The following is a 17,863-nucleotide window of genomic DNA, read 5'->3' as shown; positions in this document are numbered from 1 at the left end:
AGACTAGAGTCCGCCCAAATTTGTTGGCGCCAAAGTTCTTAAAAATGCAAGCGCTCCCGCCAGAAATTTTGGGGATAAAATCACTAGGCGCAGCCCATTACCGTCTTCTTGCCAAAGGCCTGTTCTTACGAGTCAAGACTAATATCCACTAAAAAAAGGTTAAGACTAATACGACATAATGAGGCTACGATTAATCATACTCCTACATTACAAATCTTAAGAGATCAATCTGATGCAAAACCGCGAGGGCACAAGATAGTACTACTATTAGTATTTCTTGGCAGGAATGTGTTCATATTTTACTCTACAGACGCAGCAGCGTTGCGTGCTTTCAAGCAATTATTAAGCGAATTAGCGTGGTGCAGCCCCAACGGAGTTCAACACAAACAAGCAGAAAGCAAAAGATAACAACAAGTGAGACACTAGAAAGGAGCAAAGCATTAGCATTTCTTGGCAGGAATGTTACAAGTGCAGAGCTGGAGTTAACATGTTGGCCGCCTACTTTTGGTTCAGGAGCCTGCGGTACATCCAGATGATGAACAAAAGCTGGGCCACAGAGATGACAAGGAGGACGACCACCAAAACCGGGCTGATGCTCCACGTGTTCCCAGAGCCGTGCTTCGCCCTACGGCGGCGATGACGACGGCGGGAGGCCATCCTGTGGTGGTGCTGCATCGAGCTGAGGAACCGAGCTCGCAGGGTGTCCGTGTCGGTGTCTGCCCAAATGGCGGTGTACACCTTTGGTGCCTGATGCGAGTCGTCGGCCTTGATGTCGATGGAGAAATGAGCATTGTCATCGTCGGCGTGGCTGCTGGTGTGGTGTCTGTATGCCATGGTTGCTTCAGTTGTACCGATGGTACAAGAGGGTGTGCACGCGGGCTTCGAATGTGGATCGGTGTTCTTGGATGCTCCAGTAGATGGATGTTCCACTCGCCCAGCCTTGCTTTTGTAGGTAACTTTCTCCGAGGTTTCGTTTGCCATGCGAGGAATTTTCTCGATGGATGCGCCTATGCCACCGCCTGCGCCTGCGAAACTGGCTTCTTGCTTCTTCGGTCCCCGTTGCTTGCGCCAGGCTAAACTTGCAGGCAACATGCAAGGCTCTGAATCGCACGTGGTTTCAGTAGCGCTGCATGCTTTAGATTCTTCGTGATTTGGATTGGCTGGCAAACTGATGCTCCTGTCCTCCATATGACCACCAATGTTATCAACACCAGTACAAGTAGAATCTTTAGTAATACTTACTGTGTGATGAACTTCAAGGATTAAACTGCTATCAATAGTGCCAACAGATTTTGGTGCCACTTCTCTGTCTGATGGAATTTCTGGCATTGTTCTTGCATTTGTGCTTGCACTTGCAGAAGTTGTTGTCACTTTTACCTTGCCGACATTCTTCTGATTAATTGTGTTCGGTGAATGTACAGCGGCGTCAGCATGATCGTCTTCTCTTATGTTGAATGTTACTTGCCTGGAGCGAGCCATGATAGCAGGTGAACTATTTTCAGTTTTATCATTACCAAATACTTTAGAGTCACTGCCAACTACTTGTGTTGGCACCTTACTTGCAGTGTCATGAACTCTCCTGGTCTGTTTACTGATGTTAGCAAAGTCCTCTCCTTTATTCAATGTGCATTTCTCGCTTTGACGTACACTGATGTTTGAATTTTGATCAGTTTCAGTACTGTTGATTACTCGAGACCCTTCACGGACCAAGTTATGACCAACTGCAGCAGCAGATTTGCTAACAGAAGAATCCCCAGCAGCGCCAGCATCAGTATGAACATCCTCTCCCATCTTTGACCTTCTTCGCCTAGTTGCATCAGGACCAGTTTCTTGAGCGGTAACTTTTGACAGCAAGCCTGTATCGTTATTGCCACTACGATCATCTTTAACAACAGGACGCTGTTTATCCACTCGTAAATGGGCTTTAGTTGGATGAGCAGGAAACAGCACAGCTGAATCTGCATCTTCCTCAGTTTCACCCTCTTCAGGAATAACTTCTGCCAGCTTATGTATGCGACGTCGGCTATTTCTCCTTTCTGTGTTCCTATGGGTCACATTGCCTTCAGCCATGGGAGCTCCCTTTTTCACTGCTTTTGAGTCGAAGAAGCCACTGATGTGCATATAACCAGTACCTGAAGCTGCAACCCCAACATCTTGATTGGCATTTCTGTTTTCTGCCAACGCCTCATCAGCACTATCAGAAGCAGCAGTTTCAAGGTTTCCTTGAGCATTCACATTGCTATCAAAGATGTAAGGGCTCTTGGAATAGTATATGTAATCACCGGAACCAGTCGTCGACCCGTGAACCTGTACAATGTCCTTGATCAGGGGCCAGTCTGGGCCATCCACCAGGCTCCTTTTGAGCAGCTTGATCGTGCTTGTGACATCCAGCGAGCGCAGCGTCGCTGCAAGCGCCTTGATCCATCTTGGGATCTCCTGCAACTGATGATCAAATATGCGCACTGCTCGCAGGCTGTCGACGTTCTCCACAGTCTGCAGCACTGGGCAGTGGGATATGCTAAGGTCCTCAAGGGAAGGCATGTCTGATAACTTCTTCAGATCAGGTGCGTTCCAAACGCTCAATTCTCTCAGTGCAATAATGTCCTCCACAGCCTCGAGACTCGCCATGTCCACTATGCGCAGCTCCACCAGGGATGTCACGTGTCTGAGGCCGCCAGGCAGGCGTCGCAGCTCAGGGCAGCTCTCGAGTTGCATCGCCTGCAAAGAGGGCAACGCTCCTGCCTCGATATCCATCCATGTTTCAAGCTTACGTAATCCTTGCAAGCGCAGGTTCTCGAGCTTTGGAAAAGGTACCTCAGGGTGGTGGCATTTGCCCATGAACTCTGCATCGATTGACGTGAGAGCTGAAGAATCGACAATGCTCAACGATCTCAGCTCTGGCATCAGGCCTAGTGGAGGGAGGGACTGGCACAAGTTGCACCCGATGATGTGGAGGTGGCGAAGATTTGGGAGGGAAATGTCTGAGAGCCAGCTGGGGAACTTGGCCCCAAAATAGCCGGCAATCTTTAGCGACTCGAGGCACGGTGGAGGGTTGAGCTCTTCAAGCACATCCTCGATCTTCCTGACAGCCGTTGGTGTCTGCGGCTGACTCACAGTGTCGTCGCTGCATGACAGCGCGAGCTCCCTGAGGCTCATCTTGCTGGCAAGTGCCACTTCAGCTGCCTCAGACCGACCGGGGGACCTCTCGAGCTTGTGCACATGGAGTATCCTCAGCTGGCACAAGTGCTTGAGCTCAGCCAGAGGCCACCCGCCCCTGTCCTCTTTGCTGGCCACGGCGAAGCACTGGAGCGACGTGAGGCTTCTCAGCTGGCCTACCCTGAACGCCGCGGCGGCGATCGTCGTTCCAGCCAGGTCAAGGTCTCTGAGCCTCCTCAGGTGCTTCATGCCTTTGGGCAGAGCATGCAGTGACTTGCACTCCCTCAGCAGCAAGAAGTTCAGGCTCCACAGGTTGCCGATGGACTCTGGAACCGCCTGTATCCCCGTCCGGGACAGGTTGAGGAGCCTCAGGTGAACCATATTCCCCAGAGTCTCTGGGATGAGCTCAATTCCTGTTTCACTCAGGTCGAGGACTCGCAGCTGATGATGCAGCCTCGTGAAGATGTTTCCTTCGGTTGCCAGTGGGTTCCTGGGAAGCAGCAGCGTTCTTATCCTCTCCGAATTCAGGATGCTCTCTGGTATCGTAGCCATGTTTCTTCCTGGAAGGGAGACGCGCCGTGGCCTGAAGGAGGTGTCGCCGTCGTCGGGCAGCCGCTGGCCGTCGCCGGTGAAGCCCTCGCCTTGCAGGAGCAGCTGCGCCAGAGCATGCAGCGCTTCGTGCATCGTGCATCCGCGCACGTCTTCCTGCGTCGTCTGGAGAAGGTTCCTGCCGACGAGCTCATCGTAGTACCCCTCGGCTACCTCCTCGACGGAGGCGCCGCTCCTGGTCTGCACCAAGCGCTCGGCCATCCAGTGCTGCACGAGCACCTGCCTCTCGACGGTGTAGCCCGGGGGGGACAGCGGGCAGTACAGGAAGCATTGCTTCAGGTGGTGCGGCAGGTCATCGTAGCACAGGTACAGCGCCTTCATGGCGTCGTCCGGCAGCCCCTTCACCGACCACGCGGGGCTCGCGAGCACCTCGCCCCACACGTCGGCGCTGGCCTCCCGTGTTCTCAGCACGCCGGCGACCGCCTTGATGGCCAGAGGGATGCCGCCGCACTTCTCGACGAGCCTTTCGCCGACGCCCTCCAGCTGGCTCTCGTCGTCAGCCACGCACGCCGCCGTGCGGAGCAGCAGCCAGCCGTCGTCGGCGCTGAGCCTCTTCACCCGGTGGACAAGGCTGGCGCCCATCTCGCGGGCAGTGCTGCCGCGCCGCGCTGTGACCAGCACCTTGCCGCCGCGGCCCAGTGGGTTCTGCAGCACGTCCTCCCACACCCCGCCGTACCACACGTCGTCGACCACGAGCAGGAACCTCTTGTTCGCCACCAGGCCTGTCAGCATTGCCTGGAGGTCGGCGACGCTCTCGCCGCCCTTGGTGTCGCCCCCAAAGGCGTCGATGACCTGCGAGAGCAGGCCGGCCTCCGTGTACCCTCTGGAGAGGCGAACCCATGAGGTTGTCCCGAAGCTGCAACGCACCCTCGCGCTCTCGTACACCATCCTCGCGAGCCTGGTCTTGCCGAGGCCGTCCGGTCCGACGATGGCGACGACCTCGCATGTGGCTGGCCTGCCCGTCTGCGTCAGCCGATCGACGAGCAGGCGGGCGTCGTCTTCGATCCTTGTGCCGACGATGCCTGGATCAGTTGGCTGGCGCCTCAGCAACGTCCGCGTATGGACGGTGGGATCGGCCGTGTACGCCGCGTGGAGCTGCAGCCGCCGCTGCTTCCTCAGGACCGCCTGCAGGTTCCGGTCCACGCGCTTGAGGTCGGCGGCGATGTCGCCGTGGGGCTCGGCGTCCTCGCAGCAGGAGGATAGCAGCCAAGGCAGAGCCTGCACGCCATGACGAGAGCACAAGGTAATAATTAATTAACAAAACCTGCAATGCAATGCAACAGTGTGATCTTAGTTTGTTCAAGTCAGAGGCAGTAATCTCGCCTGCTGCTGCTGCGGCGGCTGCTTGGGTTCCCTGCCCCCGAGCCGGCGCGCGGCGACCCTGCACCGGTCGACGGCGCCGTCTGCCTCGTACGCCGCGGCGCGTACCTCGGCGAGCCACCGCGCGGTGGCCTCGTCCCCGCCCGCCGCCTGCGCCTCGGCGTCGCCCAGCACGGCGGCCACGCTCTCCAGCCTCGCCGCCAGCTTCCTCGCGGCCGCCGCGACGCCCAGCTCCTGCGCCACCTCCCGTTCCACCACGCCGCGCCACCGCGCCGCGGTGTCCGGCACGAACGCGCCGAGCACCACGGCCATGTCAACCGCCTCCGATCACGACGTCGTCTACCCTCGCCGAGACAATTGTTTCGTTCGTTTGTGTTTGTTTATGGAATTGATTTGTTCGTTGGATGGAAGAGAATAAAGAGGATCACCTACGCACGAAGTCAACTACTAGGAACTAATAATTCAGAATGTAATTGCGTCCCGGGGATCGCGTCATGATGAGCATACACTTGGAATAGTTCCAGCCTACTAAGATGAGGGCCACGCTGTATTAAGGAAATGACCTTTATATATTCCCTCGAAAAAAAGGAAATGACCTTTATATTAAGGCCCAGCTAACTGAATTTTAGAATCGGGTCAGTCGACAGAATTGTACAGAGGAAACAGAAATCGACTACCCCAAATTCAAAGTCAGTTGATCAAGCCTAGCTCAACTTCTGTGCCCTCTGACTTTTTTTTCTTTTGCGTTCCGGCTTTCTTCTGCCTTCTTCTTCTGAGTTAATGGGCTCGACCCGTTAGCCGACTTGGACCGGGAACTCAGCTCCAGCACCGCACACGCTTTCATTTCCGGACACGGTGTTTTGGCTCTTAGGTGCATATGCATTTATTGTCTAAATACATATTTTGAAAAGTTGAAATATTAGAAACAAAAATCCCGCGGGTATATCTGGACATTCTATGTGCATGCACAAAATTTCGGTGAAAAACGACGTCTTTTGTGACTTGTGTAAAAAAGATAAAGAAATGCCTCGTGAATAGTTATAATGAAGCATCAGAAATTGTCTTTTTTACACAAGCCACAAAAAACCTCGTTTTTCACCGAAAACTTTGTGCACGCACATAGAATGTCCGGGTATACATGCGGAATTTTTGTTCGGAATTTTTTAATTTTTCAAAATGTGTATTAGACAATGGGTGCATATGCACCTAGGAGCCATAGCCAATTTCCGTTCATTTCATTCCTTCTTTCACCTTCTTCCTCCTTCTACCCTAACAACGCCGCCATGGAGGAGAACTCAGATCCAAAATAGAAGAACAAGGAACTGAAGAAGAATTTTTTTCCCATTTGTTGTTTTCCTTTCTTGAGATCAATTTGGGCCAGGAAAAAAAGGTTTAGTTCAACTTTTTCAGATCTTGAAATAAAAAATATATAGGGTAATCCCTTGAATTTCACACATTATTAGACCAATAAAATCATTCACAACGACCCTAAAGACACAATCTAATTCTGAAACTAAAAAAAAGACAGAGATGTTTTAACATCCTAAGTACAAAAACAGTTACTGAATTCAGAAGACTGAAATTTTTTGTAGAGTTGAATGAATTATATGGTAACTTGTTACCCTTCCTAAGAACAAAAGCATAGACTGAAACTAACAAAAGACAGGGAAACCTGTTCAACAAAAGACAAAATAAATAACTAGAACTAAAATAAACATAAATGTTTTCAAGAGTAGAAATGATTTATCGAGTAGAATGAATAATAGGGAGACTAGTTACCCTACTTAAAACAAAATCCAGACTGAAACTAAATAGACAGAAATGTTTTCTAGATTTGAATGAATTAGAGGGAAACCTGTTACCACCTAAAGAAAAAAAATCAGTAACTGAAACTAAATAGTATAGCTACAAGAGGTGCTTACATGAATAGTGGCCAAATTTCCAGAAAGTGCAAAGCACAAAATTGCTCCAATGAAGTGCTCGCAAGCACACTGCAAAAAGAAAGCAAAATTATGCAACTCAACAATGAAAAACATTTGCAAAACAAAGCAATGATAGAAACTAGAGAAATAATATCATTTTACATTTTTTTACCTGTTATTGTAGAAATGTTATCATTTTTATTTGTGTCCCACTAAACCATATGTACTTGCATTGCTTAATTTGCAGATTCCAGATTTTGCAAAAACAAGGGACAAACAAGTAGCAGCATGACGTCAAGATTTGCATGATCAGACAAAGGTAATTTTTGCATGCAGAACCTCAAACACCTGCTATGAAAACAAAGGCATACTATCATGTGCATAAGTTGCTTCGTCGGATTTTTTGTAAACCCTGTTCAAGAATTCGTCCGATTAACCAGCTAACTTCCCAATTAATTCCTACTCATAGGGTTACCGAGTAGCCAATAAACTGACAAATGGCCGATTAACTTGCCGATTAGCCTATTAATCCCTTACTTGCCAGCCAACCGAGCAGCTACCAGTTAACGATTTCCTCAACAATAATGAAAAGTAAAAATTGCTTGGTCAAATAACAAAAGTTGTACACATTGGTCACCAGTGAGGACAACGTCAGCATGTAGGAAGACCACAACAAAGCATGGTAAGTAAACACTTTGCATTGAGGCACATTATACTTTCATTTAGGCGAAACATCATTTTTTTTGCAGGTGCCTAAAAATTGAGAAAAAGCATACAAGCAAGTGCATTATAAAAAAAATGCATTCGACCAAAGCATTCAGGTTAGTATAAATTCTGTGAATTGAATAAGTTCATTGAATATGTAATATATATATATATATATATATATATATATATATATATATATATATGTATGTATGTATATATATATATATAAAGTATCAAGTTTCCTTAATTTGCATAATTTCACTTGCAGGACACACTTCTTGCACATAAGAATGGCGAGCAAGAAGGTCAAGATTACATAGCAATGCACAATGAGCTCACCAAAGAGGTATGCTTAGACACATTCACATAACAACAAATGAAAAAAAACCTAAATCAGCTTTTCTTATTATGTTATCTATCTTACAGAATGTAAGTCAAGTTTAAGATGGAAAACACAATTATCAACTAATGTATGAGCAAGGACAAGCAGGGCTTCGGTCTTACACAACACTAATGCAACAAATGACTGTCATGATCCATCTTTAGAGTGACGACATGGGCCTATTCAAAGCTTCACTTCCCTGTTACAAGGAGGCTTATTATCACAGGTACGCAAAATTTGAAAACAAACTTACATACCAAGAAATAATCACTTGCTCATAACGTTTGGAAAACATTAATAAAAAATCAAAAGATAACCATTTTCAGGAGGACCATTGGATGGCATGACTACCAACAATAGAACACTATCACAAAGAAGAAACTCAGAATGCAGAAGAAGCCACCAGAAATGATCAGTGGGAAAACAATTCTATACCTGAAGAAGAAGATTTTGAAGTAGATTGTGATGAAGAACAGTCTGGTCCTGATGATGATACCGGTGAATCTGAAAGTGGTGGCAATGAAAGTGATGCGGGGGAAGAGTACGTGGAAGACATTGAAACTGGTGGCAATGAAAGTGATGCAGAGGAATAGTATATGCAAAACAATGCAACTGATGGTCATATGGATAGAGAATATCTTGATTTAAATTTGCAACAAACATAGCTAAATTGGAACAATATTGATTCACTCAGAGAACAAAAAATATATTATGTCGACTACACAAAGTGAAGATGTTTCGCACAACCAGCAGAATGCATTGCAAGGCCCTGACTATGTAGAAACAACACAACAGATACTAATGACACAAGTGGAAGTGATGAACCAGATTCTGAAAATGAGGCAAAGCATATTGCTCAAACAGAGAAAGTTAATGAACAAATCATCCGTACTGTTCTATTGACAGACTCTGATAGAGAGGATCAAGGGGAGGATGATTCAGAAAATATCATCAAACAGATTTCAGCTGAAGTAAACGGGACTGATAATATCGAAATAAATATCTCAGGAGGATATAGACATATTCTTGTAGAATGGAAGTATAGAGAAGGCATTGATACATAACCAAGAAGATGAGAGCAACCATATGCCATCTCTGGACATGACATTTGAAACTGATGTTCATGCACACATATTCTATAATGAGTATGCAACTATCACAAGATTTTTAGTACAGAAAGTTACAAACCATCACTGCGGGAAAAAAGTGCTGATAATAACAAAATGACAGGGATTACAATGAAGTGTAATAGGTATGGCGAGCCTAGAAACAGGAGGAAACCAACAACTAAAGGGTCTAAAATAAGGAAGTATAAAATGAGTAAGAATGCACCAACTGATCTAGAGAACACAACAGACAGAAGAAGGAACTACACAATCAAGACAGGGTGTCAAGCTCAGATGCTAGTTATCTGGAAAGTTAAAATTGGTCGGTGGGTAGTGACAAGGTTCATAATTAAGCACAATCATGAGTTTCATCCGCCAGGCGAAGTAAGGTTCCTACGATCACACTCATACAAGACCGTAGAGGAGAAAGAATTGATCAAAACATACAAAAGGGTCAACATACCAACAAGAAAAATAATGGCAATACTTGCATTCTTACGAGGTAGAGGACTGACATCATTGCCTTACATAGTAAAGCAAATAAGCAATATGGGCACAAAGATGAGAAGAGACTATGGAGTGAATGATATGATGTAGGTTGTTTCATTCTTTGAGAAGAAAAAAATAAGAAGATCCTTTATTCTTCTACTCATTCAAGGTAGACCTGGAAAAGAATGTGATACACATATTTTGGTCAGATGGAGCAGGCAGAAGGAACTATGATCTGTATGGAGATATTCTGAGCTTTGACACAATGTACAAAACAAACAAGTATGACCTAAGGTTCGCACCATTTGTAGGAATAAATGGACATGGCGCAACTGCTTATTTGCATGTGGTTTGATTCAAGATGAAAAGAGGGAAACATTTGAGTGGTTGTTCAATACATTCGTAAAGTGCATGGGAGGGAAAGCTCCAAAGTCAGTCATAACAAAACGAGATGTCGCGATGAAAAAGGGAGTACCTAAGTGCTTCCCAAATTGCAATCACAGAGATTGTTTGTTCCACATACTAACAAAGGCACAGAATAAATCTAGGAGGACTTTTGGAACAAATGAGCATTTGAAAGCATAGTTCCATGACATAATCCTAAACTCACAGACCATAGAGGAGTTTGAGCAACTCTGGCCAGAAATGATTGAACATCACAAGGTACAACATATCAAATACTTCAGTATAATGTGAAAGAACAGAAGGAGATTTGTACATGTCTACTTCAAGAACCATTCCTATCCATTCATCCAGACAACAACAAGAAGCGAAGGAACAAATGTTGTTTTCAAGGCAAATGTGGGTTCAAGTTACAGTGTTGTGGCTTTCATGACAGAGTATGGCAGAATTTCCCAATGTATCAAAGAGAAGAGGAAAGAAAATGATGCACTAACAAGAAGAAATTCACCAACAATGTGGGGTGATTGGCATTGGAAAAACAAGCATCCAAATTATATAACAGAGGCATTTTCTACAAATTTCAACAGGAGCTAATGAATGCAACTAAATTTCATATGGTAGAAGTGGAAAAGAACAGGTAGTATGAGGTATACAAGTCACCAACGCAAGCATTCTATGAATACAATCCTAGAACATTCATAGTCATGGTTGACAGAGATTATAATACCTTCACTTACATCTGTGCTAAGTTTGAAAAAGATGGGATGCTCTGTGATACGTCTCCGTAGTATCTATATTTTTTGATTGTTTCATGCCAATATTATACAACTTTTACATACTTTTGGCAACTTTTTATATGATTTATTGGACTAACCTATTGATCCAGTGCCCAGTGCCAGTTCCTGTTTTCTGCATGTTTTTTGTATCGCAGAGTATCCATATCAAACGAAGTCCAAATGCAATAAAATTTCATGGAGAATTATTTTGGAATATTTGTGATTTTTGGGGGTTGGAATCACCGCAAACGGAGGCCCACACAGCCCACAAGACACCAGGGCGCGCCAGAGGCCTCTGGCGCGCGGTGGTGGGTTCTGCCCTCCTCGAACGTCGGTTGGAGCTCTAGTTCGGGCGCAAGGAAGCTTATATCTGAAAAAAAATCATGTTAAAATCTCAGTGCAATCGGAGTTACGGATCTCCGGGAATATAAGAAACGGTTTTCGACCAGATCTGGGAACGCGAAACAGAAGAGAACAGAGAGGGAGATCCAATCTTGGAGGGGCTCCCGCCCCTCCGCCGCCATGGAGACCAAGGACCAGAGGGGGAACTCTCCTCCCCATCTAGGGGGGAGGCCAAGGATGAAGAAGAAGTAGGGGGGCTCTCTCTCCCCCTCGCTTCCGGTGGCGCCGGAGTGTAACCGGGGCAACGATCGGGAAGGCGATCTACATCAACAATCTTGGTACCGTCAACACCAACTTTCTCCCCCTCTATGCAGCGGTGTAACACCTCTTCCTCCCGCTGTAATCTCTACTTAAACATGGTGCTCAACTCCATATATTATTTCCCAATGATCTATGGTTATCCTATGATGTTTGAGTAGATCCATTTTGTCCTGTGGGTTAATTGTGATCTTGGTTGGTATGATTGTATATTTATGGTGCTGTCCTACGGTGCCCTTCGTTCTCGCGCAAACGTGAGGGGGCCCCGCTGTAGGGTGTTGCAATATGTTTATGGTTTGCTTATGGTGGGTTGCGAGAGTGACAGAAACTTAAACCCGAGTAGGTGGGGTATGACGTATGGGAATAAAGAGGACTTGATACTTAATGCTATGGTTGGGTTTCACGACCTTAATGATCTTTAATAGTTGCGGATGCTTGCTAGAGTTCCAATCATAAGTGCATATGATCCAAGTAGAGAAAGTATGTTAGCTCATGCCTCTCCCTCATATAAAATTACAAGAATGATTACCGGTACTTGTTATCGATTGCCTAGGGACAAATAAATTTCTTGTTGACACAAATACTTTTACTAAACACCTAACTTTTATTATCTTGCAAAGTACTTCTAGTTTTATTCTTGCAAAGTAGTTCTAGCATCACACCTACAAAATAGTTTCATACTTGTTTCCGGTAAAGCGAACGTCAAGTGTGCGTAGAGTTGTATCGGTGGTCGATAGAACTTGAGGGAATATTTGTTCTACCTTTAGCTCTTCGTTGGGTTCGACACTCTTATTTATCAAAAAAGGCTACAAACGACCCCCTATACTTGTGGGTTATCAAGACCTTTTTCTGGCACCGTTGCCGGGGAGCAATAGCGCGGGGTGAATATTCTCGTGTGTGCTTGTTTGCTTTATCACCAAGTAGTTTTTATTTCTTGTTCTAAGTTGTTCTCTATCTTTTGTTATGGATATGGAACACAAAACACCAAAAAAAATTAGTGGTACTTGCTACTCATGGAGATGGGGAACCTCCTAAAACTCTCGATGCTCGTTATGTGAGAGATATTATGCACTACTTTGATAATCCTGAGAAAACCCCATTCAACTATATAATGGGAGTAACGTTGGATCAACGTGAATACTTTAGGGATTATTGCTTGACTCATAAAGGGAAATTGTTATGGGATCAAATTCATATGTTGCATTGGTATGCTCGGGAGCTATGCTTGAGATATGATTATACTTGTTGCTCTAGGATGAATGCTCCACATCTTCCCTTTTCATGTGAATTTAATGATAATGAAACCTTAGCTTCTTATGCTAATGGTATATATGATTACTATGATGTGGAATGGATAGAAGAATTTGTTGCTTTTAAGGGTGCATACGAAATTGAATCTTTGTTTGAAAAGTTTGAAGATTTTGATGATTCAGTTTATAGACCTGAAAATCTTGATATCCTTAAATATTGCTATGATAATTATAAATACAATTATGATATTGATGTATTTGTTGAGAATAACTCCGCTGTCCAAGAAAAGACTAATATTTTCCAGGAGTCTATGGAAGAAGAAATTGATGAAACTGCGACCTCATTGGAGGAAAAAGATGATGAGGAGAGCGAAGAACAAATGGAGGAAGAACGGATTGATCACCCGTTCTCACCTTCTAATGAGAGTAACTCTTCAACTCATACATTGTTCAATGTCCCTTCGTTCTTACCGAAGGATGAATGCCATGATAATTGCTATGATCCCGTTGATTCGTTTGAAATATCCCTTTTTGATGAACTTGATGCTTGTTATGCTTGTTGCCAAGATGCCAATATGAATTATGCTTATGGAGATGAACTTGCTATAGTTCCTTATGTTAAGAATGAAATTGTTGCTATTGCACCCACACATGATAGTCCTATTATCTTTTTGAATTCTCCAAACTACACTATATCGAAGAAGTTTGCTCTTATTAAGGATTATGTTGATGGGCTGCATTTTGCTACTACACATGATGATTTTGATGAATATAATATGCATGTGCTTGCTGCTCCTACTTGCAATTATTATGAGAGAGGAACTATGTCTCCGTCTCTTTATGTTTCCGACACGAAAAAGTTGCAAGAAACTGCTTATGCTATGTATTGGCCTTTACTTGATGTGCATGAATTGTTCTTGTATGACATGCCGATGCATAGGAAGAGAGTTAGACTTCGTCATTGCTTGATATATGTTGCTTTGTGCTCACTACTAAATGCTAAATCATTGTTAATTAAAAATGGCTTTGATATACCTTAGGATCCGGGTGGATTCATTACTTGAGCACTTTATGCCTAGCTTAATGGCTTTAAAAAAAGCGCTGCCAGGGAGACAACCCGGAAGTTTTAGAGAGTCATTTATTTCTGTTGAGTGCTTTTATAAAGTTTAATAACAAAAAAATATAGAGGGGAACTTCAAACTTTTCACAAAAGAGAAGCGATTGGAAGTTATGCATTGGAGAAGTGAGGGTCGACCTTGAGCACTAGTGTTCATGCTCATGGAAAAATGTAGAATTTTTCATGAATATTCTCACAAAAATAATTATCCTCTTGTACAATTCCATTGTATTATGAAAATAATGTGCCAAGATTTGCCTTTAGGATGTTTATATAGATTGCTTGCTGGTTTGTGCGGTGCAAAACAGAAACTTTGGCTGTAGTGCGCGATTTTACATTTTTTACGGGAACATCAAACGGTTATGAAACTTTTTGCACTGTATTTATATACAAATTTTTTATTTTTACTATTTGTTTCAGAATTTTTGGAGTACCAGAAGTATGGTGAATGTTCAGATTACTACAGACTGTCCTGTTTAAGACAGATTCTGTTTTTGATGCATTGTTTTGCTCGTTTTGATGAAACTATCGATTCTACCAGTGGATTAAGCCATGAAAAAGTTATATTACAGTAGTTACAATGCAAAAACAAAATATGAATTGGTTTGCAACAGTACTTAGAGTAGTGATTTTCTTTATTATACTAACGGATCTTTCCGAACTTTCTGTTGAGTTTTGTGTGGATGAAGTGATCAAAGATTGAGGAGGTTTCGATATGAGGAGGAGGAGGAGAGGCAAGAGATCAAGCTTGGGGATGCCCAAGGAACCCCAAGTAAATATTCAAGGAGACTCAAGTGTCTAAGCTTGGGCATGCCCCGGAAGGCATCCCATCTTTCTTCAACAAGTATCGTTATGTTTTCGGTTTCGTTTCGTTCATGTGATATGTGCAAATCTTGGAGCGTCTTTTGCATTTAGTTTTTCCCTTTTTCTTTTATGCACCATGCTGGTATGAGATAGTCCATGGTTGATTTATAGAATGCTCATTGCACTTCACTTATATCTTTTGAGTATGGCTTTATAGAATGCTTCATGTGCTTCACTTATAACATTTGAAGTTTGGATTGCCTGTTTCTCTTGACATAGAAAACTGTTGTTTGAAGAATGCTCTTTTGCTTCACTTATATTTATTAAAGCATGGTCTTCTAGAGAAAGGATTAAACTCTCATGCTTCACTTAGATCTATTTAGAGAGTCAACAAGAATTGGTCAATTTTATGGTTAGTCATAAAATCCTACATAAAACTTATGGATCACTAAATATGATATGTTTGATTCCTTGCAATAGTTTTGCGATATAGAGATGATAATATGTGGGAGGTACTTGTAAATGGTTGTGTTTAGTAAGAATATTGGTGTTAAGGTTTGTGATTCCCAAAGCATGCACGTATAGTCTCTCGTTATGCTATGAAGTTGGAGCATGATTTATTATTGATTGTCCTCCTTATGAGTGACGGTCGGGGACGAGCGATGGTCTTTTCCTACCAATCTATCCCCCCAGGGGCATGCGTAGTAGTACTTTGCTTCGAGGGCTAACAAAATTTTGCAATAAGTATATGAGTTCTTTATGACTAATGTGAGTCCATGGATTATACGCACTCTTACATTTTCGCAATTTGCTAGCCTCTACGATACCGTACATTGCCCTTTCTCACATCGAGACGTGGTGCAAACTTCGCAGGTGCATCCAAACCCCGTGATATGATACGCCCTATCACACATAAGCCTTATTATATCTTCCTCAAAACAGCTACCATACCTACCTATTATGGCTTTTCCATGGCCATTCCAAGATATATTGCCATGCAACTTCCACCTCTTCCGTTTGATGACTTGAGCATTCATTGTCATATTGCTTTGCATGATCATATAAATAACATAGTAGTTGTGGCTCAGCTACCGTTCATCATTTTTTATACATGTTACGCTAGATCATTGCACATCCTGGTACATGCCAGAGGCATTCATAGAGTCATATTTTATCATAGGTATCGAGTTGTAATTTTTATTTCTTTTGAGTTATAAATAAATAGAAGTGTGATGATCATCATTATTCATTTTTAGAGCAGTGCCCCAGTGAGGAAAGGATGATGGAGACTATGATTCCCCCACAAGTCGGGATGAGACTCTGGACAATGAGAGAAAAAAAGAAAAAAAAGGAAAGGAAAAAAAGAAAAAGAAAAAAAGAGAAAAAAGAGAAAAAAGAAAATAAATAAATAAACAAAGAGAGAAGGGGCATTGTTAGTATCTTTTACCACACTTGTGCTTCAAAGTAGCACCATGTTTATCATATGGAGAGTCTCCTATGTTGTCACTTTCATATACTAGTGGGAATTTTTCATTATAGGATTAGATGCACACCCATTTAGTTTTCATATTGAGCTTTCATACACTTATAGCTCTTAGTGCATTCGTTGCATGACAATCTCTACTCCTCGCATTGATATCAATTGATGGGCATCTCCATAGCCCGTTGGTTAGCCGCATCGATGTGAGACTTTCTACTTTTTTGTCTTCTTTATATTTACCCCTATCATTATACTCTATTCCACCCATAGTGCTATATCCATGGCTTGCGCTCATGTATTGCGTGAGGGTTGAAAAAGCTGAAGCACGTTAAAAAGTATGAACCAATTGCTCGGCTTGTCATCGGGGTTGTGCATGATAAATACTTTGTGTTAAGAAGACAGAGCATGACAAGACTATATGATTTTGTAGGGATAACTTTCTTTGGCGTTGATATTTTGAAAGACATGATTGTTTGTTGGGATGCCTGAGTATTGATGTCTTTATGTCAAATTATAGACTATTGCTTTGAATCACTTATGTCTTAATATTCATTCCATGATTAGATATATGATCAAGTTTATGCTAGGTAGCATTCCACATCAAAAATTATCTTTTTTTATCATTTACCTGCTCGAGGACGAGCATGAATTAAGCTTGGGGATGCTGATACGTCTTCGTCGTATCTATAATTTTTGATTGTTTCATGCCAATATTATACAACTTTTACATACTTTTGGCAACTTTTTATATGATTTATTGGACTAACCTATTGATCTAGTGCCCAATGCCAGTTCCCGTTTTCTACATGTTTTTGTATCACATAGTATCCATATCAAACAAAGTCCAAATGCAATAAAATTTCATGAAGAATTATTTTGGAATATTCGTGATTTTTGGGAGTTGGAATCATCGCAAATGGAGGCCCACACAGCCCACAAGACACCAGGGCGCGCCAGAGGCCTCTGGCGCGCGGTGGTGGGTTCTGCCCTCCTCGAACGTCAGTTGGAGCTCTACTTCGGGCGCAAGGAAGCTTATATTCAGAAAAAAAATCGTGTTAAAATCTCAGCGCAATCGGAGTTACGGATCTCCGGGAATATAAGAAACGGTTTTCGACCAAATCTGGGAACGCGAAACAGAAGAGAACAGAGAGGGAGATCCAATCTCGGAGGGGCTCCCGCCCCTCCGCCGCCATGGAGACCAAGGACCAGAGGGGGAACTCTGCTCCCCATCTAGGGGGAGGCGAAGGATGAAGAATAAGTAGGGGGGCTCTCTCTCCCCCTCGCTTCTGGTGGCGCCGGAGTGTCATCGGGGCAACGATCGGGACGGCGATCTACATCAACAATCTTGCTACCGTCAACACCAACTTTCTCCCCCTCTATGCAGCGGTGTAACACCTCTTCCTCCCTCTGTAATCTCTACTTAAACATGGTGCTCAACTCCATATATTATTTCCCAATGATCTATGGTTAACTTATGATGTTTGAGTAGATCCGTTTTGTCCTGTGGGTTAATCGTGATCTTGGTTGGTATGATTGTATATTTTATTTATGGTGCTGTCCTACGGTGCCCTCCATTCTCGCGCAAACGTGAGGGGCCCCCGCTGTAGGGTGTTGCAATATGTTTATGGTTCGCTTATGGTGGGTTGCGAGAGTGACAGAAACTTAAACCCGAGTAGGTGGGG

General features: G+C 43.7%; 1 protein-coding gene across 1 annotated transcript; it reads right to left on the bottom strand.

Moving 5' to 3' along the window:
• Positions 1–429: 429 nt before the first annotated feature.
• LOC123158452 (putative disease resistance protein RGA3) lies at positions 430–5,397 on the bottom strand. The gene is made up of 2 exons (XM_044576440.1): positions 5,089–5,397; positions 430–4,983 (listed from the first exon to the last, which is right to left on the bottom strand). The coding sequence occupies exons 1-2, from the start codon at positions 5,395–5,397 to the stop codon at positions 499–501; spliced, it is 4,794 nt and encodes a 1,597-aa protein (XP_044432375.1). The 3' UTR covers positions 430–498.
• Positions 5,398–17,863: the final 12,466 nt, after the last annotated feature.

The sequence above is a fragment of the Triticum aestivum genome, chromosome 1D (assembly GCF_018294505.1).
Source record: "Triticum aestivum cultivar Chinese Spring chromosome 1D, IWGSC CS RefSeq v2.1, whole genome shotgun sequence".
NCBI lineage: Eukaryota > Viridiplantae > Streptophyta > Magnoliopsida > Poales > Poaceae > Triticum > Triticum aestivum.
Note: the sequence above shows the minus strand (reverse complement) of the source record. Positions and strands in the feature narration are given on the sequence as shown.